This window comes from Fistularia commersonii, chromosome 11, assembly GCF_037954325.1.
Source record: "Fistularia commersonii isolate RoL2024-O1a breed Wild chromosome 11, RoL_Fcom_v1.0, whole genome shotgun sequence".
Lineage (NCBI taxonomy): Eukaryota > Metazoa > Chordata > Actinopteri > Syngnathiformes > Fistulariidae > Fistularia > Fistularia commersonii.
The window spans coordinates 5,418,563-5,444,379 of NC_141294.1; the positions used below are offsets into that span (position 1 = coordinate 5,418,563).

Sequence of the window (25,817 nt, forward strand, 5' to 3'; positions counted from 1 at the left end):
TAGGAACCTGATGAAGGGAAATGCAGACAACGTTTATATGCACACTTAGATGGAAACAGGTGGACACAATCAAGACTAAAATGGAGGCCAGGAACAGGTGTGGACGAATCACGGCTTCCTGACCCCGACACAAATCACATCGCTTTCCTGGAAAATAGTATTAAAAAAATCAATAGTTAAAATATATTGACATTTTTTTGTGCGCGCTCCACTTACGGTTTGTTTTTTCATTTGTTTGATTTACTGTTTTGTTTCAGATGGTTTGGAGGAGTGGGGGTCAGGTCGGCGATCGTGGATAATATTTTTTTGTGTTTAACTGCATGTGAAGCAAAAATGATTGCTGGAATGAAGAGTTTTAAAAACCGATCCCTGGAAGACCGCTAGGAACTGGCGCCATCGCAGAAAGACGCTACCATCATTGAAATTGTGCTGTTTCGGTGTCTTTAGGGCTTTTATACGTGACCTTTCAATACACAAACAATCAGATGACTTTTGGCGGGTAGCTTAAACTGACCAAGGACAGATGAGAAGGACGGAGCATTTTCACATAATCAACAGATTTAGTTTTTCCTGGCACTGTCTTCCTATTGAGCCCATTTGCAGAAAAATGTATAGCACACTTTCGCTGGCGATACTTGAACTCAGCTGATCCGAGTCAGCCTAAGAGAATGGGCTTAAGTGTGAGGTCGGTTGTGATGTTAGTTTTTGCAGCGGCGGTATTGGAACATGCTTCTGACATGGTGGTTCAAATGTCTGTTTATTCTGTAGTTGCAAAAGAAAAGTGGAATAATTTTAGATATTTGGGTCATTATTCAACTGTGGACGACCTCAGCTTCAAATGATGGCGAGGCTGGGGCGAGAGACACAACTGTGGGAGGGCTGACCAGCTAAATACAACCCAAGTGTGAGTATAAATCGAAAAACCGCCATAATAGATAAATTAGCAGAATATTCTCTAAATTATAGTAAATATGTCCAATTCAGCAAATTGTCATTCATGCAAACTCTGGTTCCCCTCTCAGCGTTGAGATGCTGATTGGTTATGAATATGAATATTGCATTAATTCTGGTGGAGCTGGCCTCCTGAACAATTGCAAGACAGCCGTTGAAAGCCCCCGAACCCGCAGTATCTGTAGTCTCAGCTCGAGTTCCCTGCAGAAGACAAAGGAGCCAGTAAAAAGACAGTCCACTCCATAAAATGTGACTTTCAATGTAAACTCCTTTAGCGTCCCGGTTACAGAAAAATGTCCTTGGGTGAATCCAATATCTCCATATGAGAGACACTTCAATTGACATCGGCCAAGTTTTAAATATCACGAGCACGGACCGTGTAACAGCTCCGCTCTGAGTGAACGACCTACCACAACGTTTAATAAAACACCGCGCAGCAAACCGGACAAACCCGGAGAGACAGAGCAGAGAGAGGCTGCTTTACTGGCTGTGGATCAGCATATTAGATTTCTCTGAACAGATTCATCCAGACGAAAATGAGTGCTAAGTGGGCCCAGCGCAAGCATCAGTTTGTAATCATGTGAAAATCAGTCAGTAGATGTCAGTGGCTGCCTAAGTCTCATCATTTTTTTTTTTTTTTTTTTTAATTTATTTTTTTTTTATTTCTTTTCCTGGAGCGCAGGGGGATGGTCTTCACAGAGGTATGCTGGCTCCGCCACAATATGCTCGTTCTCCTGCAGCCAGAGTAGATGGAGGTAAGATTAAGTGCTAATCAGAATGTGTCTCTGATGGTCTTTAGGGATGAGGTTTACAGCAACACCCCATTGATCACAGCAGGGCCCGAGCACGCGTTCCAAGCCCATTCATCACATGGACTGGTGATTGTTCATCTCCAGTCGACGCTCCCTCAGTAAGACATGATGGTAAAATGAAAACCCCAAATTATAACTAGTTCGGGTGCGTCAAATTCTCAGATGGAAAATTGCAATATATGTTCAACTGTCAGTCAGCTGTCTAACTGTTATATATATGTATATATATATATATATATATATAATTTTTTTTTTTTTTTTTTTTTCATTTCAATCCCGCCAAGGCAACCTGTCTTGGCAGAATTGAAATAAAAGCTGTCTTTCACTTCAAAATATTATCCTCAGAGTCACTCAGCTCAATTTGGGAGACGCAGGTCCCGTTGATCAAATTTACAGCCGGCTGAAACGGCAGACGTGCCCTTGGTCGGTCCCGATTCCGCATATAGGTTTTAAAATACCAAGGGCAAATACTTGCTTTTAAACATCCTCATACATTCGTTTAAATACTTTATAGCCATTATCCCTACAACATACCGAAGATGTTTCATTTCTTTATGTCACTGCCTACATATTGTAAGACTAAAACCTTAATACTTAACCACATTTTTCTATAAAATATACAATCTGGAGGTGTTTACAGCAAACTGACATTCGCATTAACTTGGTCACATTCACTCCCTCTGCCCTTGCCAAACTTGAACACAACACTGACAGAAACGGAAAGCCAACTTGGCAAAACTAAAGAACGGCAAGGCTGGAAAGCTTATTTCTTCAGCCTGTTTTGAGCAGTTTCAGACTTATAACTATCGACAGTGCGCTAACAATACTATCCTTGCAATAATAGAAAAATAAAATCTGGGCTTACGGTCATCTTAGATCATTGGCTGGTCAATCAGCAGAGAAATTACACTCACTGAAAAGCCTCTTCATCAGTCTGGCTCACAAATTCCACTCACTCTTTTTGTTGTCAAACATTTGTTTTGCCGGTTGCTAATCTCACAATGCACACTGATTGAAAATAATATAATTTTCTGCCGTTTCAATGCAGCAGATACCACATCCTGGAAATAGCATACGACTGGGGAAAAAAAGGGGGGAAAGAAAGGCTGTATACGGCGGAGAGAACCTCGAGTGCTGATCTTGGGAGATTAGCTTGTGTGTGTCTGTGGAAAGGTTTGGAGGTTCAGGCCACAGGTATGTCAGGAAGGAGGCCACAATTCACAGTGTCTGGAGCTGCGCTGTCCAACTCACGTCCTACACTATCAGCATAACGTCTAACGCACTTTACATCAGTCTGCCAACTGCCAGCAGGTCTCAGCCATTTGAAAAGAAAACATTTAAATATGACTCAATTTTTTTTTTTTTTTTTTTTTTTCTTTAGTCTAGATGAAAAATGCAAGAGCAACACGAGAAATGAAACGGCTAAAAAGTCAATTTGGAGAAAGTTTGTAATAATATTTTGAACCTCATTGTGCTTTATTGGTATGAAAATTGAAAACAGTGCTCTCGAACATGTAATAACCATATTTTAAGTGGCAATAAAGAAGAGAAAATCGTAGGAAATTGAGTGCGCTTTTGCCTCTCAGGTCTCTATAGATCTTGGCAGCTTAACCTAATTTGGCCGTATGTTTAGTGTGCTGGGGGTTTGTTCTGAACGTTGGATGTGGTCTTTGTTTTTCCTCTTGTTTTTCTTTTTTTTTTTCCTGTTTTAGAACAGCAGAGCCAGTCTTTTCTTTGACACATGCTCGCCGGCCTTCTTCGGCTTCTTTTTTCCCACAAATCATGTAATGCCTTAGTTCTTCTTGGGCATTTTTTCTGTCAATCAGGGTGAAACTGAAGTGACACAGATATATAGAAAATCCACAAAGAAAGTGATCATTGTGAGATTATGGATACCGACTTTACCATACCCTAAATGTTTCTTGAGACAGGAGAGAGGGGGCACATGCCATTTGAAGTGCCACTCCCTGCATGTGATAAACCAGTGTCGTTTATGGTTTCAACCACAGAATACATATTACGTGAAACAAAACAAATCCGCAGTTCCCACTTCTGACATTCAAACTAAATATCCCTCTGAGCCTCAAGTATTGTATTTACAAAAGCCAGAGTACATATGAACATCACTGAAGAAGCCTCAGCACGGACTTTTAACACAAAGGCTTAATATGTGCCTGAATGTGTCATGCCTGCAAGGCAAAGGGCTGGTAGAACGCAGTTGTTCTGGTACAAGAACCACATGAAGAAGTCCTCACATATCCTCTTCCTTACCCGGCCACAATACATAGTGACAGCTCGACTGTGGATGATTCTGCTGTATGCTAAATAGGGAAAAATATGACACTTTTCAATTTACAAAGGAAAGTGTACTTAACGAAACATCAAAAGAACATAATATTCAAGCTGAAACAAAAGATTTAACACTTCTCAGTCGGTTCAATCAATGTTCTAAAGTGACCTGACATGTAGTTTTGTTAGCCTTCCTGAAGAAAATAAAAGAATATAAAATTGACAGTAAAAACTACAAACACTACTACTGCCATAATAATAATAATAATAATAATAATAATAATAATTAGTATGATTGTTGTCAAAACATATTATTTAATGATAATAATTATTATTATTGTTATCGTCATTTTATTATTACTATTATTATTATTAAAATCTATTATTTAATAATTATTATTATTATTGTTATTATCATTGTCCGATGACAGCTGGGATAGGCTCCAGCATCCCCTACGACCCCGAGTGCAGGATAAGCAGCAGACGATGGATGGAATAATTGGAGCTGCAGAATAATGGTAACCAACAATTAATCTGTCGGAAGGGTCATAAGAGATAAATTAAGTAATTAAATCTGGCACAAAATGAACGGCTATCGCTGAATTACTTCCCTCTGCATGAAAAGTAATCAGTGCTTTAAAACCATTTTACAGGAGAAAATATACCAATCTGACTTCTATGCTTTTGAGATGATTTCAAGATGACAAAGCGGAATGGCCTTTCAGATATTCATTGATAAGAATCCTTTTTTTTTTTTTTTTTTTTTTTTTTCAAAAAGTCTTTCAGTCACCCAGGAGAGTGAAGCTCACAACATGAGAAATGACGACATGTTTGGAAAGCAACGCGTTTATGCGACAGCGGAGAACTCGCTGGGAGGTTTGATCTGAATGCAACTCAAGAACAATTAAGGCTGTTGTGAGATCCAACAGAAACCCAACCTCCATCTCAGGTACATTTTTATGAGCACAGAGCAAGCGTGACAGGCTGTACTCTGGCCTGCCAAAATCCTCCACATATACATGGGGTTCCGCCCACGTCGGCTAGCTTCCTGCCTTCCACTCACCTACCATTACCCATGAAATCATTCACATTGACCCATTCCAACATTCTGCAACCCGAAACCCTAACAAGGCAAATTGCACATAATTTTTGTGTTTCTTTTAGAGTCCTGAATTTAACACTGAGAACAAGAAGACATTATTACAAAGGGTTTTACTGATGTGGGTTCTCACAGCTCTAAAATATTGGCACAAAAAATATTTTAAGGCTGCTGAAAACTGATACTTTTCAACTGTTTCCACTTGTTTCAAATTGACAATTTTATGATAATTCAAAAAAAAAAAAAAAAATGCAATGTGTTATCGTGTTATAAATATAGCATGGTATGTACATACCATTATGATGTTTTTAATAAAACTTCATGAGATCCCTGAAGGCGTCCTAGTATCTTAAAATCATGTGTTTAAACAACAGACAAGAAACACTTATATAAACATAATACATTATACAATAAATATATGCATATATACAGAATTTATATTGACACGGTCTTATAAATCATCCACGCCAAATGTTGACATGTGAAATATTAGAATAAATTTTGCCGAGAATAACAGCTGAGCTGATGTGGACTTGCAGCAGGTTTTTAATTATCATAATGCAGTGGTGAATTCCAAAGGCAGCAGATACAGGACAAGAGATTTAAAGCACAAATGCCTCTATTCTCACAGTTCTCAAACATTTCTCCGAGGGCCTTCGGTATGTAAATCTAATAACGAAGAATGTGAGAAGCATTCATATCGCCTGTTGCACGGAAAAGGAACTTACAGTAAAGCGCATACAGCCCGTGGTATCATCGAGTCATACATGAAAACGATTTATTCGCTTTATCTTTCCCAATTGAAAATGTTTTACGGCGAAGAAGCAGCGAGTATAAAGCGTCAGCAGATCTCATGTGGAACACATCACGTTCACAAACAAATTGTCCTCTTTCCTCGTGGCACTGAGACAATTATTGTTTATTGTCCACCTCTCTTGTTCCTCTTAAATGATGGTATAAGCTTGCCGCTGCTTCTCTCCAGAGAGAAAAGGGCACAGACGGGACAGCAAAGCATTGCGGCCACCAGAAGACCGGAGGCAAATCAAGCCATAAGAAGTAACAGCCTGTTTTTGGATCTGTGTTCAAACAGCCCAACTATGTAGGATTTGCTGTAAAAGGCAAGAGTGGCAACAGTGTCAACCCTCGCACCCAGGGTTCATGAGCCGCCTTAACGGCTCAGCGTGGTTCGAGCAGGGAGAATGACATCGAATCGGCTGCTTTTCAGGACCATGACTTTTTCAGTCATGGATCTGGAAGTTGCACTTCGCTCAAAAATTGTGGAAAAAAAAAAAAATGGGAGTTGGAGGGAAGTACATCAGGACTGCGCGCTGAAGGCACATTTCTATTCCAATTTAGCAGAAAATATGTTGGACTTGCCTCGGACTCTTTTCCAGCTGGAAATAGTCAGGTTCTAGGATCTACGTCTTTTCCCGAGTTTACTTTACCAGATCATACTGTAAGCACATGTTTATAATTTAGGACAGTCCTGGTGCTTATAATGATTTTGCAGCTTTAGACTGAGCAAACACATTTGCTATTAGCTCGGCCAAAGTGACACAGATCCACCAGGCGGGGCCGACAGAGTGGGGATTTGAACCTTTACTTGAAAGGTTGGTGGTTTATTTCGACGATTGGTAAAACAGACAGTCATAGTTCAAACAGGCAACTGGAAAATTGGGGCCAATTTAAAGCTAAAATTTCTGGTGCACAATAAAACAGAAGCCCGAGGTAATTTACTGTGATGTGATTCGGCAAACTGAGCCAGTCACACGCAGGTGAAAAGATTATGTTTGGCTCAACGGTGGGCCTCGATATAAAGTAAATGTTATAAAAGGGCTAGTCTGACATATCTGCTTTCTTGCAGACGTTTAGATGGAAATATTTTGGAAAGAACAAAAATAACTTCCTGTAGTTTTCGTAACTTTATGGCATTAATGCTAATATATACAAACACAAATGAGATCCATGCTATTCAAACGGCCTTGGAGATGAAATCAAAATGCATTTACTCATAATCAAAATGAACCTCCTCAGACAGACATACGCATACTGTGCGTGGATAGAAAAATATGCTTTAAACAGCTGTTTGCCGCCCACAACCACTCAAAGCTAAAATATGCATTCCCAAAAAAAGCATATGGTAATTACGGTAATCTTAATGAACACCCATCGGAGCAGTTTAACGGATTATGAAGCCGTGTTGATTTGTTTTAGTTTTACAAGGAGCATGACAGAACTAATCACTGTCTGGTAAGTTTCACAATTGCCATATAAATTAATACTCCCTCACAATTTAGGTAATTGACTACACTTGCCATTGTTCTCCTGCCAAATGATCAATATTCAAAGTTTCTAGTCATTGTTTGAAGCCAATAAGGATAAAAGGCACTGGTAGGTGGATTTGAACAGCGGTTTTATACCATCCGGCTGAGCGTTTGGTCTACCGGCTCCGACGTTTATCAATCTCCCGACCGAAAGTTAGACGCAAACATTTCCGGCAATTTCCAAATACCCATTCAAAGTCAGAGAAAGAGAATTGAGTTGAACTTTTGTTGTATGTCTAACACTGCACATCGTGCGAGTCTGCTCCTGCTCAAACCTTTCTGTTGGCAAACTGTTTATACATATGCGTGTTTATGTGGAATCCCAATGCATTGAAAAGAGACTTGACGTGACAGGAAGCATTTTTATTTCCATTTTGTTTTCTTCTGTCCAAATGTAAACTCTCATACCATGATACTGTGTCTTCAGAATAAAAAAAATAAAAAATCTTCAAATGAAAGACTACATGAAAAAACAAAAACAATCAAAATTAAATCAAGAGGTGCAGATGACAGTTTAATTATCGTACGATCAAAAACGGTACTGAACCAAATGAGTCAGATGAGTTGGATATGGATTTCGCTTACTTTCGATTTGCAGCAGCTTAAAGCCGATAGACAGAGATATTACGTCTATTACACCTTTCACTCATCTGCCCGTCTGAACCTGTTGTGACTCTCAACCCCGCATTGGTTCAAGATGAATAGAAGACTATAGTTTACCATATCCTGAGTGAAAGACCACATCTGGATGTCCTGGTGTGAAAGTGATCTTATAATTAATGTTTAAAGGAAGATTAGGAGAGAAAAACAGGTGACTTGGCAGACCTCGTTTTAAAATTGGTTCTTCGGTCCTTCCGAATCTCCCCGGACACTTGAAGCCTTGACCTTAATAACCATGTGACTGCCATGGAAAAGAAAAACCTTGAAGAATTAGATTGATATGTTGGTCATGCCGCGTCGCCTCCGCATTGTGAATTGCGGTTCTGCAAAGAGTTTTACTGTTCCGCTGTGGCATGAAAACATCGGAATCTCTGTTCACAGTCATTGTCGATGTTGTTTAAAGCCTCCCCAGGCACAATGCAAACCTCTATTAATGTTCGATGTTTATTTCACTGAAAGGAAAGTTTCATTCTTTTCAAAGTATTGGACATGTATTTATTGCCCCATTTTTTTTTTTTTTTTTTTTTTGAGAGGGTGTGTTTTCTGTATTTATGGCAAAGCTGCACCACAGTCACGTTGTGCTAATTGCGACACTTCGTCATTATAAAATGCATGGAACATCCCAAAAGAGAGTGAACTATTCCTCCCAAGCGAAAACTCTTCATAGCAAAAATCTGCACAGTCTATAAGGCTTAAGCCAATGTGAGTTCTTTCTCATCATTTTTTTTCTCAGCCCATCTCTTTCTGCTGAGTGGCACAGGTCATCACTCAGCTTCTCCCTTTGATTCTCATAATGGGCGATATTTGGTTTATATGTGATGATAGACTTTATCGCTCTCTGGGCATGCACAAGAGACGAGCATGCGGTTTGCGTTTTCTTGCCAGCTCTTTTTCTTCTGCCCATCTTTATTCACTCTCTCACACAGAAAACAGCCGATCTTCTTGTGAAACGCCCCAGTTTAAACACCCCCAGAACTATAAATCAGCAAAGCACTGTTTACATATTTAGTCAGTTTAAAATATAAAATTTTTCCTGACAAAGATGATGAAATTATTACAATCGTAACATTTTTCTAGGATCGAACTTGATAAATTATAGCTCTCTGTGTAAATATGCCAAGAAACACATTGGCCTTTAGCTGCAAAACTATATGGAGTACAATAAATCTCTCTGTAGTTTTTGGTTCCATCCAGAAATTATGCACGCTACATTTGGAAATTATTAGTTCAACTGTGCAGTAGGTGTTTGCAATATACAGTAGGTTTGTCAGGAAATTTAACTTGTATGGGAAATCCAAAAATCCAACATAACGAAAATTTATGGCACGACATGCAGAGAATGCAACTGCATCAAGTGAGAGGACAAGAAATCCATTACAAGTAGGTTGATTCTAGTCAAAATAGTTCGCTGTGAATTGTATGGCTTTAAGTCTGCTTTCTACTTTCATAAAGAAGGGGAAAAACATGAGAAGCCGGGCATATTTTTCCCCCAAATCCTTTCTTTTTTTACTGACCAGACATTAGAATAAAAGGTCCCGAACTCAACGTTATAGCAGAATGTTTATTCAAAAAAGATGTGGAAACAAACTGGAGATGATTTATTCCTTCAGAAAATTATTTAACTCAGAAGCAACAACTGACACGGTCCCCCCCAAGAAATCCTGTTAACTGTGGGAAAAGTTCACCTCCCCCTTTAACAAAACCAAGCAAAGAAAACAGGTGGATTTCAAGTCTAGTGATTAGTTTCTCTAAAGCTGCATATAAATCTGCTAAGGTCCCTAAAACAAGGATGAATGACAGGAGCCAATCAACCAAGGAAATGCAACTCAGACACATGCTGTGCTTGAAAAAGAAATGCCCCCCCCCCCCTCAAAAAAAAAGGGGGGGGGAGTTTGGAATATTTCATTATATACACTCCCTCAAATCCACTCAAGCTGTGAGAGAAATGTGTTTTCCCTCAGAAAAGAAAGAAGAAAATGCTGGGTGGAGTGGCTCCGATTAGCCCACATGTTGGTAATTCATGACACATAAATCTCACACCTAATTTTCACACCTGTAGCTCAATGTGCTGGAAGTCTAGTAATTCACTCACTTGCACAAGCACACGTATGCATACACGCATGCCACGCATGCACGCAAAGACACACACACACACATATATACATACAGAGAGTGTGGCTCAGGAGTGGGTTTCCCTCTGCGTGCAAGGGGAACAAGGACATCACAGAAGAGGATCAGTAAAATCATCGGGCATGCTCGGCATATTTGCACCCCATGTAGCATTGCTCCATCTGTCCCACCCTAACCCCACTTCCCTCTCCTTCTCCCATTTGTCATCACAATGACTAAACTCAGCTTCACTTCCAGCTCGCACATCTGACAACCAAGAAAAGTTGGATCTGGATTTTTCAAACTTGCCAGAAAGCATAACACGAGCTACAGATCCAGATGGAGGACACTTTTATTCAGGTGTCACGCAACAGCCGCGTGTGGAAAAGACAACAAAAAAAAAAAACAATCTTCATATAAATAACATTTTTATTATTTCCTATCAGTGAAGGTGCTGCCAAACCCTTAATTCATGAACAGATGGTTTTGCCGATAAATCAATCACATTGAAAGTGCATTATATGTGTGTGTGTGTGTGTGCTATTAAATAAAATGTACCTTTACTAAAACGAATAATAAAATAACATTTTCACTTCAAGGTCCACATCTTTCCAAGCTTTCAAACTGAAAGTCATTAAACAGCGACTGATTTTGTCTCAAGGAAGTAAAAAATAACAACCACATGGCCTGCTGCGTATTTTGGATACTGTTATTATAAAATCCACAGTTATCTGTCGCAGTAACTGTATATAAAAGTGAATCTGCATCGTTTAGGATGTAATGTTGGTTTATATAGTCCACTTTCCACAGATGTTTCTTTTTTTCTGTTATGTTTGTGAGAAATCTCAAAGACCAATTGTATCCGTCTGCACACCACAAACAAGAGGCAGGGAAATTAATCTGGTGGGGCACGGCGGAGCATTTAGTGCAAGATATTTCCCCCAGGATTCAGTGGAGAGTGAATATGGGACTGAGATTCATCAAGTGGATACAAATATGATTCCAAATCAATGCTAATATTGTTCTGTTACTGTAGGATGAGTAAAGACATGTCATATTGACTGAAGAGTTGATGTGTTTGCGGCTTCCAATGTGCCCAACGCTGACAGATGATTTCAAATAATTGTATTGCAAGTTTACTTTTCCAGCTATTACTTCATTGACTTTATTGCTAGTTGTGATTTGTTTTGCTCTTTTAAGCTCTTTCTTATTCAAGCAAACTTTAAATCAGTTAGTTGATGAGAAATCGCCAGACGTAATATGCTCGTGATATAGGAGATAGTCTCATAACACCGTGAATACACAATAAAATCACTGCACATACTAACTGAAAAAAGCAATAGGTCGATTTCTAGGCTTAGCATCTGCCCTAAAGTTATACCTCACTGACCCTTTAACAAGACAGAGCTTCCGACCCCCATTGCCTCGCCAGTGGGGAGATCTAAGGTGATCGCCAGGGTCAAAAGTGGAGCGCACCACAGGAGACAGACGACAGAAACCCGCTGGTCTCGCTTTCACACATGGCGCATGCCGCAAAAAAACAAAAACACACACACAGAAACATCAAAGAAAGCCTTATTTTTCTCCGTAAAAACCCTACTTTGGATCCAATATCTACATCAGGTCCTTCACAGGAATCCAAGAAACGCTTGTTAACTTTCCGAAGTGAATGACGTCTGTTTCCTATAAGATAAATGGAACGGGGGTAAGAGGATTAAATACTGAAAATTGCATATTTTTCCTTCGGTTGAAACTAATGAGCGGTGTCTGTATTTCTACTAATGATGACATTTGCTCAACTTCATTTTTATTCCACTCCCAGCGCACTCAAACCAACCTCAGAGACTAACAAGCGCATGTCCAGACAAACACCACCTTTTCATCGAACAGGTGTCTGGGCCACATATGGTGCTTCTCTCGCCACCACAAAACTGCTCCTGAGAGGCTGGTACTGCCAGGGCATAGAAACAGGAGACGGCTTATGTTGGCTCGAAAAGTTTATACTCAGCGTTGAGATTTTTTTTTTTTTTTTTCTAATTTTTTTTTTTTTTTTTTCTTTTCTCATCACTGCAGTTACACTATAAAAATCCCGGGGATGAACGCTTTCATAAACTGGAAAATGGATCTCATAAAGTAAAATGAAAACCTTGATGTCTGTGCAAAGTTAATTTGTTTTCGGCAAAGGTATTTCATCTGCTCGCGCTCTTGGATGTTCTGCCAGCGTCTGCTTTGGTATGCAGGTAAAGCAGACTAAGGTGTTAGGTGTGACTATTAAAGATGAGGAAACAAAAATTGCACCGCAAATTGGGTGGCAGGAGTTGCTCAGCGTATTGTTACAGGAAGCAACAGCGTCAGATGCAAGCTTTACCTGTCTTGTTCCTACATGCCATAGTGTTTACTGCTACAAATGAGCCACAAATGTGGTTGTCAAGTGTTGGCAGCTGTTGGGACGGCGTTGAAAGAGATACGCAATATACTTCCCTAAATTTGAATCCGTATGCGAGTTTGCACACTCATACCGGTTGGTGGTAAACAGCTCGGCTTTTGGTTAACTACGGTTTGTTTCTGCGCGTATTGTAGAACCGTCCCTAAACCCATCGTGGAGTAAACATGTAAACTACATGTGACCCCTGTCCATAGATACCTATTCATTTTGAGTCCTACCGGTGACAACTGTTTACACAGCGGCGGCTGCTGCTGCTTCTGCGACCTGGCCCCTGTCCAAATAAAACAATATCCAGTTTAGGAGAAGTCAGCCAAGATGTAATATAAGTGCATAACTGGGGGGAGTGAAGGCATTTGAGAAATGTTAATGGACTTTTCTTTCTGTTAAAGCTTTATACTTTTCTGTCAACCATTTTTCTCCACCACAGTCTTCTATCATTGCCTGGAAACAGTAATAGGATTACCGAGCAATACTAATGGAGAAAGAAGACTCGAGATCAGTCACCATAAGTGGCATTTTCTTTGATGAAGTGCAAAATTAAATGGAACGTTTCAACCCGAGAACACAACTTATAAACTTCCCTGGCAATAAGACTTCCACATGCTCTTTTAATGATATGCATGAGTGTATTGTTGCTTCATCATCGCACGCCTGTGTGACATGTGTCTAGGGCTTAGCGGGGAGCCAACACGGATAATAACAATCACCACCGCAACACAAATGGGTCAACATGCATCGTAATGCGGATCCAACAGCCATTCAACAAAACCAGCTCTCAGGAGTATGTCTATAATATCTATTCCGATCAAGAAGCTCCAAGGATCATATCAACGACATTGGAGGAGTGATAAATGGCGGTAGCATTCAATAAACAGGTTGTAAAGTTCAATTTACAGGTAAAAAACTCAAAGTTCTCCACCAACTCCATGCATTACAAATTACAGGGAGGCTAACATTTGTTAACTTACTATCACACAGGGACTGGCGATGTCATCAAAGTGCATGGACGTCATTTATTTTCTACAAAAACCAGCATCTCGCAGTGGTGAGCAGTGAGATGACTGCAGCTTTATTTAGATGTCAATGGCCAAGATGTTACGCTGACAGTCTGGGTAAGCTATGGTAATGGGCTATGCCCTGATTTTTTTTCCACCATACAGAATCCAGAGACCTTGTACACTTAAGTTCAGGGGTGTCCAAAATTTTTATTCAACTTGATTTTCTTAACTTGAAGATGTTTCACCCCTCATCCGAGAGGCCTCTTCAGTTCTGATAATGAAAGATTCCTGGAGGCCAAAGAGCCCCCTTGACTGCTTTTTGGCTGTATAAAATCAGATTTTGGTGGATTTGGACACACTTACTTTAGTTACTCCCAAAAAATACACGCAAAAAATTCATCCCGAACCCCATATATGTAAATTAACAAACCGTGGCCAAAATTTGTCTTTGACATTTGTGTTCCCGCCAAGTTAATGAGTTGTTATTTTGTACTTTATGCACAACTTTTAATACAATATAATTTGCTGAAAATAAATTGCATACCACCACAGCATGCAGAGCAGAGGAGCCTGATTGGAATAACGCTGTAACAGTTTTAAAAGGAAGAATTTTGTGCCTGAATATTTTGTTTATTTCATTGGAGCTTCCACTTCACAGACTCGGATTATGTTCGGCCGGCCAAATTAAATTTGAAGATGCACTGAAAAGAGGCCACATATCGAAACAGCTCCTTACCAAACAAAAACCGGCACGTCTACAAACAGTGATGAACTTAGCAAGTACACCATCAGTGGGGGCGGGGAGTAACATCATTTTGTGATGATTTAAGTGTATGGGCAAGATATCGGCTCTGACCAAAAAGGTCCAACTGTGAGAGCTGTCAGAAGTCTATTCAACCTTAAATCAAACACTTCTACTTTTACACTTATTTTAACATGGACAGGAATTTTACCATTTATTTGGAATTGATTGACGGCTACCCAAGACAAAAGTCAAATTTTAACTTTTCCTCTCAACGTGTTCTCTTGCTGTTTTGCTATCAGATTTTCTTTTGTGACAGCTTTTCTTCAACCGCAGGATTTCAAAGGTTCAGCTGTTGGACGTGCGTCTGTATATTATGCCGTTGACATCAGAAAGATCGGGTGTGAAAAGGACACAGGAGCTTTTTATGCAGGAGAAGTGCCAGGACTCTTCTCTATTAAACAACCTGATTCTTATGGCCCTGCTGCAGGAATTACAGCTTAAAAAAATGCCTAGTTTACATTTACACCAATAATATATGAACCAAGAAGTGAAAATGACTAAAAGTCCAATGACTAAATCCGTCCCTTAGTATCGACAAAACAAATCAAGGTGCCGGATGACTTTAACGCACAATATCGGTTGGAAACGCTTCTGTTGAAACTTGACAAACTCACACTTACTGAAATGTTGTTATGCAACTGTGCATTTGTGAGGCTATATAAGATACACTAAAGGGGTAATCAACCATTAATTGCATCATGTTTGAACCTAAATATTTTGGCCCTATTGTGCTTTGTGAAAAACCTGCTTTTAAGGGATGGTATTTTATTTGTTTTAGTTTGACCTTTGACCTTCCATGGAGATGTTTGAATGGGAAGGGAGTGATGGCTCTTTTTATCACTCATGCTTTAATCATGGTAATTTCCAAATACAGTGGACCACATCTGGATTTTTTTTCCAACAACTTTTTCATTGTGTTGGCAACTTACCCTGCTAACTAGTCTGGATAATAACAATTATCACTATTATAATATTATAACTGGCAAATGAGCTCTTAGCTCAGCAATGGGTAAATTGTCTGATGATAGAATTGAAACTTTACTCCATGAAAGCAACTTTCAGTGTCACAGATTTGCCTGCTGGAATGGTTTGGCCTTCAGCTCTTCAACTCAGTTGGGCTTTGGCTGCTCTTTATTAAACTTGCCATTATGTATTGCAGAAAGAGGGTGGGTGTTGAACATCCTCTGGCAAAGCACTGTTTAAAGGATTCTGTTGACAGAATCTTGTCTCCTTGGCATTGGGAAGCACTTCTGGTATTATGTGTTCCCATGAGTCAAATTTCCCTCTCAATCTTCTTTTTAAACCGCCCTCCTCTTAGTGCTGACATCAGCAACGGGGGTGTGTTGTCTCTGTGTGTTGTAGGTTGTGTCATCCCAACTCTGTGTTGATGAGGTTCACACTATTTTCACAGTCCAATTGTTTATATTCACTTAAATATTTACACATTTCTTCGTTAGGGAGCTTTGTCTCACAGACAAAGTTTATCATATGATCCGCCCTATTCGGAACACTGACGTAGAGCAAACGTTAATCAATTCAAGCACATTATTCTTTTGTGAATCTCGGAGGGGGCCTTAAAAGCAGCGACTATGTCATTTTTAGTATGGTTAAATCAGACAGGAAGTGTTGTGTGGCGTTGGCAGTTGGAAATTAAAATATACAACCAGCTCCACATCCAGTACATCATCACACATGCACCAATGTGCCATGAAAGGAGGGTCGGAGACTTATTCGGCGGCTGCGTTGTCTCCATCCATTCCCTGGCAGTGACAGGCGCCTGCGCGGTGGTGTCACAGGCTCTTTCCTTTTAAATTTTAAATGATGCTCATAAAAAAGCCAAATGTTATGTGCTTACATTTTACTCGTGTACCAAATGCCTTCTCGGTTGATCACAGTTTTTCATTTGAGTTGCTACACTGGGAAATATTCAATCATATTCATGTGACTCCCCTTCATGCATGATATATTTGTCTTATTTAACATCTTGTGGATCAGAGAGTCCCCATGAGCAACAAAAGGAATGACTCTGTTTTGTTTTTGATGCTATGATTAATATTCTAGCCATGTAGGACTGTTTCAGTGGCAATGGTTGAAAAAAAAGGCTGTCATATTGGTTATATCCTGGATGTGTGATTATATGGTCTGTCTATTTTCACAACCACATGCATAATAAATAAAAAGGCCTTATAACAGGGACTAAAGAAGGCAAACCGACTTCATCAGAAATCAAAGAGGGTTATGTTTATTATGTTGGTTAAACTAAAAGAAAAATAATAACAATCATAGAATATTTTTCAAAGCTGACCAAAACAACTTAAATACAAGCAGAATTTCCAAGATAGATGAAAATTATCCATCCACTGAGTGGCAGTGTTGAAATTAACTTTAGCTTCTGGATCCTTTAGAAACACAAACATGTATTATTTCAATGACTTTGAGTACTTGCACTCCAAAGGAGTACGACCTGCAACAGTCACTGCAACGAAAAGTCGATTTCTGTTGCTTGCTGGTTCAGTGAGACTAAAAGGGGAACCTAAACATCTCTGGGCATTTTAATTTGTTCTGCAATCATAATGAAGAGCACAAGAGGCCTTGGCTAGCCTCTTACGGTTACAACTTGAGCAAACCAAAACGAAGCAGATGTGTATTGAAGACCAAATGTCCTCTCTTGTTTTAGAGGAAGTTATAAAACTGACTGACAATTATTGAGGAATCACCTTGAACAATCCCAGCAGGATAAGCTCTGTACCAAGTCAGCATCAGGCAGCATTTTGCATCCTCTTGCTTCTGTTGCTTAAGTGATCTACAGTCTTATTGCTTTGCTCTAAAAACAGACAGATGCATGTCTCATCCAATGACTCTTCCGCTGATATGAGCATCCTCTTCCCTTCACTTTCCTTCCCCCCGCACCCTCTAGTTTGACCACATAAATCTGAAGCGGATGACCCTCTAAAACCTCTTTACATCTGACATGCACGCTAGGCTACGTTTCCCCTCTCTATTTTTTTCCTCTCACTCTCTGAGAGACAATGAGCTCAGCATCAAGGCCCAGTAATGATTCCCAGGCTTGTTCCTGATTAAAAACACGCCGGGTGCTTCTGCACTCCGCAAGCAGCCATGAGGCCTTCTCCTCACACCACAGGGCCAGAGAGCTTTGAGAGGGAAGCGAAAAAAAAAAAAAACGGCTTGACACAGCTCCACAGCTCAATGCCCAACAAAACAAAAAAACAAGAAAAAAAAAAGTCCAGTGTAAACCTCTCTCACTGCAACATCCAAAGCGCTTGTTCTGACTAGCCCAGGCCTTATTAAATAAGCAAGTCTTCATTTATTCTAAGGGTGCCCACATTAACATCAACCACAGCCAAAACCATAAAAAAGGCATAACAGAGGCCGCATACAATCGTTGGCTTGGGTGCATCCGGGTGAGGATATATAACATGTGTCGGGTTTATCTTTCACACAACACGATGAAACAAAACAAAGCGAGGAGATGAAGGGAAGTGCAGTATATTTCATGTAGTCGGTGCCAGAGATTTGCTACTAGTCAAATTGCATCAGACAGTCACCTGGCACTGATGGAGGCAACAACACCCTTCCCTGGCTGTGCACGGGCTGCAAAAATTACTGGCAAGCTTCACAAAAAGACGCTGTATTGCAGCTCAGCAGCCCGCTTCCTTTCCATACCAAACATATTGTATGTTACGCATTATTTTGATGTGGGGTGTAAGTGTAATTGCGGGTCCTATAAAAGTGGGGACACCGAGGGGAAAATGTAGTCTTGTCCATCTGTCAAATGTTAAGGAGCGGGGATAAGTTTTTAAATCACATTTCTATGCCTCGCTGATATACGAGCAGCAGCTATTCAACAGGCATTGATAGATGCAGAGCGCTAGTGACGTGGTGTGTGTTTGTATGTGTGTGTGTGTGTGTGTGTGTGAGTGAGAGAGAGTGTGTGTGTGTGTTTGTTTCTGCATACTTTGGTGTATTTTCTCAAGGGGCCTCTGTAAGTTTTGAATTTCCAGGCCTTGTGGATCGATGCAAAGTAGGCACTAGTCAGCACGCACACAGAGGAGAAAAATGACATGGCAAACAATAGCAGATAAAGTGCGAGGGCTCTCGAGAAACATTAGACATCAAACATCCATTTTGAACTCCAGGTCACTGAAAATATCAACGTTTTCAAGAAATGTATACAGGGCAGGAAAATACAATCTACCCATTCAGTCACACAGAGCACATAGAATGACTGTGGCGGAAATGTGTATTTTCACATTAAGTACAAATCTAATTTGACTAAATGTAAAACTCTCCAAATAGAAAAAATTCAAAGTTGCTCTTCACTTTTTCAAAACATTCTTTAATCTTTATATATTTGTGAGCAAACTGAGCCTTTAACCGCGTCTTGGTGCAACGGCAGCAGGCAGCTTTCCATTTGAAAACTGGGGATTTTCGTACTTTTATTAAAAAATTCAACAACAAAAAAATGATGTTCATATTAAATTGTATTCATGCATCCACAATTGTACTTGGTTTTTATGTCATGTGTTTTAAAGCCCTGTCAAGAAGAACCCAGGTACACAATATTATTTCCTGATTCCAATAGACAATATCCAAGCTTGAAGAGTTACTGTCAGTTTATAAATCTTGTCTGGGTATTAGTTTGTCATTCAAGGATTATCTAAACACACATCAGTCAAATCTCTGAATGGCAGTTGTTCACTCTTATTCAAATATTACAAAAGACAAACTCAGCTCGGAATAAAATCGCTCTATGTCATTCTTGCCAATGGTAACCTTTCTTTTAATTCATAATGTGTGTTTAATGCTCTCCAGTGCTACATTTGAAGTCATAAAAAAAAAAAATATATATATATATATATATATATATATAGTTTTTTAATGTATATATACATATGTATATATATATTCTGTCAAAAATTGCACTCAAATGAAATAATCCTTTTTTTAAGTTAAAAAAAACAACTGTGACATGTGGGTACAATATATGCCCAGAGATGGGAATGAATGAATTACAAAAAAATAATAAAATTATGAATTTAGAAATGAACTGCTCATCAACATTGCAAATAAAAATGTAGAACAGTGGCACTATTATTTTTATTGGTTTTGAAATAATATATATATATATGCTTTGCGGAAAATCCGGAAGTGAAAATTGATCAGAAATAGGACCTTCTTCAATTGCTCTTTTAATTTGAATAAAAATATTATAGAATTTATATTGATTATCATTTTTTAATTTACATTCTATATTTATTTTTAAAGTTTGGACATGACAAAGCTTACGCTTTTCTCCAATGGCCAAACTTTATTCCCACTCTGGGTCTAACTGTTTGACTCCTGCAGATATAATAGAGGTACTGGCAAGAAACCAAGAATGCCCATTTTCCCCCCAAAAAATCCAACACTGACTTGGTTGCTTTATTTTGTAAACAACGAAGAGGAAATTGGAAATTTTTAACAATCTCCAAGATCAGATTCATTGGTAGGAAAAACACAATGGATACCTATTGTATCCACATCATTACCTCTCCACAGCTCTTCATTGAATACTTAGAGGTGTGTATTAGTAATGTGAGAGGTAAGTAGTTTGGAAGTGCACTGCAGTCTGAGCCCGGGGCTCTGGGCAAGTCTCCTACCTCTGAACCCAGCATATGAGTCATTTTTTTCAAAAAATGCTCCTTTTGTGTTGTTGTTTTATGCGTGGCACTTAGCAATGATTCCCACATTAGAAATTTTACTGCCCAATAAAGTTGAGAGATTCGGACCAAACTGGCTGGTCATATTTAGTAGCCCTACAAGGAAACGTATTAATGTGTAATTGCAATGAGGGAGAATGAACTTGGGGGAAAGAACACGGGGCGAATTTACATCGCTCTTGTACTCGGGAGGGACACTGCACTTTTTGTCTGCAGCTGCCGCTGCTGCTCAGGGGTTTCCGAGCTCGGCGAGGAAATATGGAGCGTATTATAGCTTTTTATATAATATGTTTTTTCTTTCTTTTTTCTTTTTAAATTTCATTTTATTTCATTTCACATTTCCGAAAAATTAAGTTTTACACTGTGGTAAAAAGTTGCTTAAAATAAAAAACATGTGTTTGGCATTTATCTTTGCCAGGATATGGGATCCTCTGATGACAGTGATTCAGGGTGGAAGAGAAAAGGAAAGAAAAGGAGTGAAGCATGAACGCACACAATGAATGTTTCCTCGCTATAATGTGATCGATGGACGCATGCAGTAAAGGTTACAATAAGGGCTTTTCTCATCGCTCTCTCTCATTCTGTTTAAACATGGAGCAACAGCTGAAAGAAATAATATTAACCCCGCTGTCCCACCTCTAATTCCTCAAGCACTTTCTCATGTATGATTGCATGACAAAGGATTGTCAGGCTCTTTCTCGTGCGTCCGGTGAAATGTAACTTTTGAGATAAGAGACAAAATATTGGAATCACAACGTAAAAAAAAAAAAAAACAATCAAGATTTGTCGTGTCCATTTTGTCAAACGGGGAAGGAAAGAATCTTTCTTAGTGTGTCTCTCTGCCATAGAATGTTCATGCTACTCCATGCTATTCCTCTGCTGAGATTTTCGGCAGCGTAGCATGGCATTAGTGCACTGAGGAGCCTTTCACCAGCTTCATCTGATACCACCGTGACTTGGAGAACGAGCTGCACTACAGGCCTGGATTGACATGCATGGGTTAGTAGGTCAAACAAGGGGCTACTCTTTCAATAGTCTAGAGCTTCGGTCAGACTAATGTAATTTATCAATACAGTGCATAAGTGAATCCTTGTCCTGAAGGGCCGGGATAATCTCTTGGACAGACCGCAGTCATGATTGGACGGTTTGTTAGGAGGTGTCAGACGGAGGTGCTACCTGGCGAAATGTGAAAGCCTGATTGTTCTCAACTTTGTGACGGCATTAGAAGGATGCACCTGTGGGGAGACAATGTGTGTCTCCCTCAAGTACCTTCAGTTATTCCCAGGAAAAAAAAAAAAAAATGAAAAGGAAGAGAGAAAAGAGTAATGCAACCAGACTTATCGGGACCTGACTAATGGGGCCTGGGAGAAAAAAGCCAGAGCTCTGTTCCTTAACGCTAGAGCTAAGGTTCAGGTCAAGACTTGGCTCACTGTAATCCCTCTCAGGTGATGGTGTTCACATTCAGCTGTTTTCAGCTGATCTGCTTAAATATGCCTTCCTCATCCCTGAAAAAAGTCCCCTATTTGTCCCATCGGCACAAAACCATCAAGGGCGCTAAGATAGTGGGAGGGCAGCTGCTCATACTGATAAACCTCAGATCACTTTCCAGCCTTTCCATATATCCTCTGCTTGGTTAGCCAATTTAAAAAAAAAAAAGAGAGAGAGAGAGAGAGAGGAAAAAAAAGGGAAAGAAAAACACCAAAAGTTTTGTGGAAAGAAACAAGACAGGATGCGGGCATAACACCACCTGGATTAGAGTGGCATCATTTGAAAAAAAAACAAAAAAAAAACTTGTGAACAGACACAGCATCTGTGTGAATTTTATCACTTTTTCCAAAGGCAAGAATGACAAGGCTGGTTGAACGGCTACGGGACCTCTGGGAACGCTCCCCCTCTGCCCTGTCAGGCACATAATCAACAAGCAACATTGCAATAAAGTGCCAGTTTCCAACATTAAAAAGCTAAAAACCCTGCAAACAGGAGACTTTTAGCAAGACGCCCGATGAACTCCACTTGAAATTGCATATTTACATCTAGAGGCATTCGAATTTTTCACTTTGCACACACCAAAAACCTGCTGTTGAGTTTAAGAGCCTGTACAGATCATGGTTTTCTCAGCTTTTTGTTTCCAAAAAAATCTAATTTATGCACATCCTTACTTTATCTTAGATTTATTCATTCAGTATTTTAAAGCTCCCACGTAGAACCTCGGGCATAATCAGCCACACATGACAATATTCCTTAGATATCGGCCTTAAAACACCACACACACACAAACACACACATGCACGCGCATTATTGTTGCCAACTGTCATCAGCGCTACAAAATATTGTGCATCTCTGACTTCACTCCCTCCGCCCTGCTAGGCTGGCGCTGGTTTCACTTTTGTCCTTCAAAACATCTGGAGATGCACTCCAAAAACAGATTGAACTGATCTGCCCAGGAGAACTATGTGAGAGTTTTCGGCCAGTCCGGAATTCAACTTTTATTTCCCAGTGTGGATGGGTAAGGGTTAACAGTATCACCTGGCACCTTTTCACAATTCTGAGGCGTTACATATTCATAAGCCTGTTTAAATGTGTGCATGTGTGTGTGTGTGTGTGTGTGTGTGTGTGTGTCTGTCAGTTCCTTCAGGCAGCAATGGTACTTGAAGTTGATTTTATGTAGTCAGCAGGTGGCATCATTAGCCAGCGAATAAAAATGAAAAGTAGCACCTCTGTGTTTTTCGCTCCATCACCGCAGTGATCGCGGCATCATTTTCCAGTTTCTGTTTGAGAGGTCGGGAGGTGTAAATTTAATGTGTTTTGTCATCTATGGGTTTCGAAAAAGACAATAAATTACAAAAGCGTGTGCATGTACATAAACTGTCACCGCAGGCAAAGGGGAGGTTAGTGGGTCATGCCACGCGGAGTGTGAGCAAGACAAGATCAGCCCAGAAAACCACAAAAAGATCCTAATCTCAAATATTCTCATTCATTTTAAAAGAACTCCAGTCATGAGCAATGACTGCTTTTCTGCTTGACGTTCCCCTCTTATAATTCCTTGTACACCCCTTACAACCAACTCCACGGGAATGTGCACACAATAAACTGTATGATATGCCAATTTTTCTTTTTCCCCATGTAAAAAGGAAAAAAAAAAAAAAAAGGACATTTGTTAAATTATGCAGGATGTGTTTTGTTATGCATAAAACGGCTACACTCAGGGAGCAGAGTGTGTCCAAATTGTGTTTCAAATGTGTCTGGGACTCAACACTCCTGAACGGTTTGGATAGCTCCCTGTGCATGCCAGACAGACTGTATATAAAGCTGTCACAGGAACCTTGAGGGCTAGAAAAATATTCAAGCATTTCTGGGAGTATTGGACAATGATCTCTTACACATGCTTCTTTCAATATAAGCGTGATAAATAAAGGAAGGAAACAAATACCGAAAAAGCTGTCCGGCTCCCACTGCTTCCTACATGCTTTTTTTTTTTTTTTTTTAAAAACTTACAGTAAAGGGAATGTGAGCATATTTGCACGGGATTCGCTTGACAAGTGTAACACAGGTACGAGGAGCTGGACACAACAATGCATACCTTAAGCCAAGACCCGGCCTGCTGCTGTTGTGGAGGTCACATGTAAAAGTTCAACTCTTGATCTCAGTGGTTTCTCAGTGGTAAACCCCATACACACACACACACACACTCTCAGAAACACAAGGCACGCATACAAGAGACCCCCCCCCCAACACACACACACTCTTGAGAAGGGGGAGGTGGGGGGACGGTGTCAAGGTTCACTTTAAGACAAAGTAAAACTGGATTTGTTACTTCATCACCCAACAGATGTTTGCTGTCCCAAAGCAAGTTTTCTACATTCTGTCCTGCAGATACGTCGTGGCACAAAGAAACACACTTTCAAGAACACACACACACACACACGCACACACACACGGGGGCTGAAAAACGTGTGTGTGCCAGTACCCCGCAGTGACTGCCTGATTATTTGCAGATGGGCAGTGGAGGGGCTTTTTCAAAATGTGTAGGTTCCCCCTGGCACGCAGTGCATATGATTAAATCTGTGATTGCCATACAATTTACAAGACGGACCCCCCCTTCCCCCCCCAACACCACCCCCTCTACCCCCCCACCCCCGCCCCGACTTTAAATGAGTAATTCTAATGTACTAACACACACGGTGGCGGTGAAAAAAAAAGAAGTTTGCCGCCTAAACCAAGTCACTCTGGGGATGTGGGCGTTATGTCACAGGTCTAATGGGGTGTGTTTTGTGTATGTGTGTGTGTGTGTGGGGGGGGGGGGGGGTCCGCAGGGGGCCACGTTTCTAATCCCACTGTCTCCTCATCCATCCCGAATACGGAGCTGTATTTACAAAGAGGCTGATCCCCCTCCCTCCTCCTCCTCCTCCTCCTCCTCCTCTTCCTCCTCAACTCCTGCGCCTCCGCCGGGAGATTGTTCTGCGGGTTTCCTACCGACGGTTCAAAGTGCTTATGAGATCAATTAAAACCAGCTTACGGGGTCGGAGTGGAGATGTGCGATTCATAAGTCAGAGGAAGAGGGGACTATTCATCGGAACCCCCACCACCCCCCTCAAATAAGTAGTCCGATCCGCACCGGTGAACTTAAAAAAAAAATCAATTACAACATTTTCACTTGTCTGCTGCTTCATTGCGGGCAATGCCGGTGTTAACATCTAGTCAGTAGCTAAGAGTTAAATAAGATGAACTAGTGGGGGTGGGGGTGGAGGAGAGGACGGGTCGTGCCAAATACGCACGCCGCGATCCAAACGCGTGTCCCATAATAACGCCTTATCGGACCGGTTTTCAAAATCGTTACATAATCAGAGTAGGGGGGGGGCGGATCTTCCATCGGTGTTTTCAAGGAAAACGGCATTCTTTCAAGTTTGAGATTTATGTTAAATCTGTTTATTTCTGGAAGATTCGTCTCACCTGTGCGCCGGCAGAGCCAAACACAGGTGAGGTGCGGGGGGGAGCGGCTGGGGACCGATCCGCCCGACCGCTGTCACAAATCCGGAGTTTGCGCCCCACGCTGTGAAAACGTGACTTTCTTTTTTTTTTTTTTAAAGCAAAGCAGAGAAAATGACGCTATTTATCGAACCGTCGGTCCCGGATGCTGCCACGGGATCCGGATCCGAAAACGTCTTACCTCTTTTGCTTCTCCTCCAGCGGTGCGACGGCGCCTGACAGTTGCTGTACTCCATACAGTTCAATACGATCAGGGCAAATGAGAAAAGTCGAAACTGCATCTGGACGGCGATCTGTCTTTCCAACTCCGATAAAAAGGTGCCGGCGGTGCTCGGGGACGAACTCTCTGACTCGGTAACGCTCTCCTCCAGGTTCTCCGGTCGCTCCTCAAACGTGTCAAACATCAGCCGGGATGCGACATGGAAGTACCTCGTCGCCAATTTGGATCATTTTTCGAAGCGCGCCGGTTCTCCAGTCACTAAAAGCGTCTTTCTCGTCGCGCTGCGGGGGGAACAAAAAAAAAAAACACGAGAAGAGGAGGGTTACTGTGATAACAATGTAACGAAATCAACACCTACTACTGAAAGCAAAAAAAAAAAAAAATAAATAATGTGTACT

The 25,817-nt window shown here is 40.6% G+C and overlaps 1 protein-coding gene across 2 annotated transcripts in view; it reads right to left on the minus strand.

Annotated features, from left to right (window-relative positions):
- Positions 1-25,817, minus strand: part of rspo2 (R-spondin 2) — a 61,688-nt gene that overhangs the window by 35,308 nt on the left and 563 nt on the right. For both annotated transcript variants that reach the window (XM_086154637.1, XM_086154636.1), the window contains exon 2: positions 25,381-25,700. In XM_086154637.1, the coding sequence (XP_086010763.1) occupies positions 25,381-25,603 (223 nt within the window). In that variant the 5' untranslated portion in view covers positions 25,604-25,700. The remainder of the gene's footprint in view (positions 1-25,380; positions 25,701-25,817) is intronic.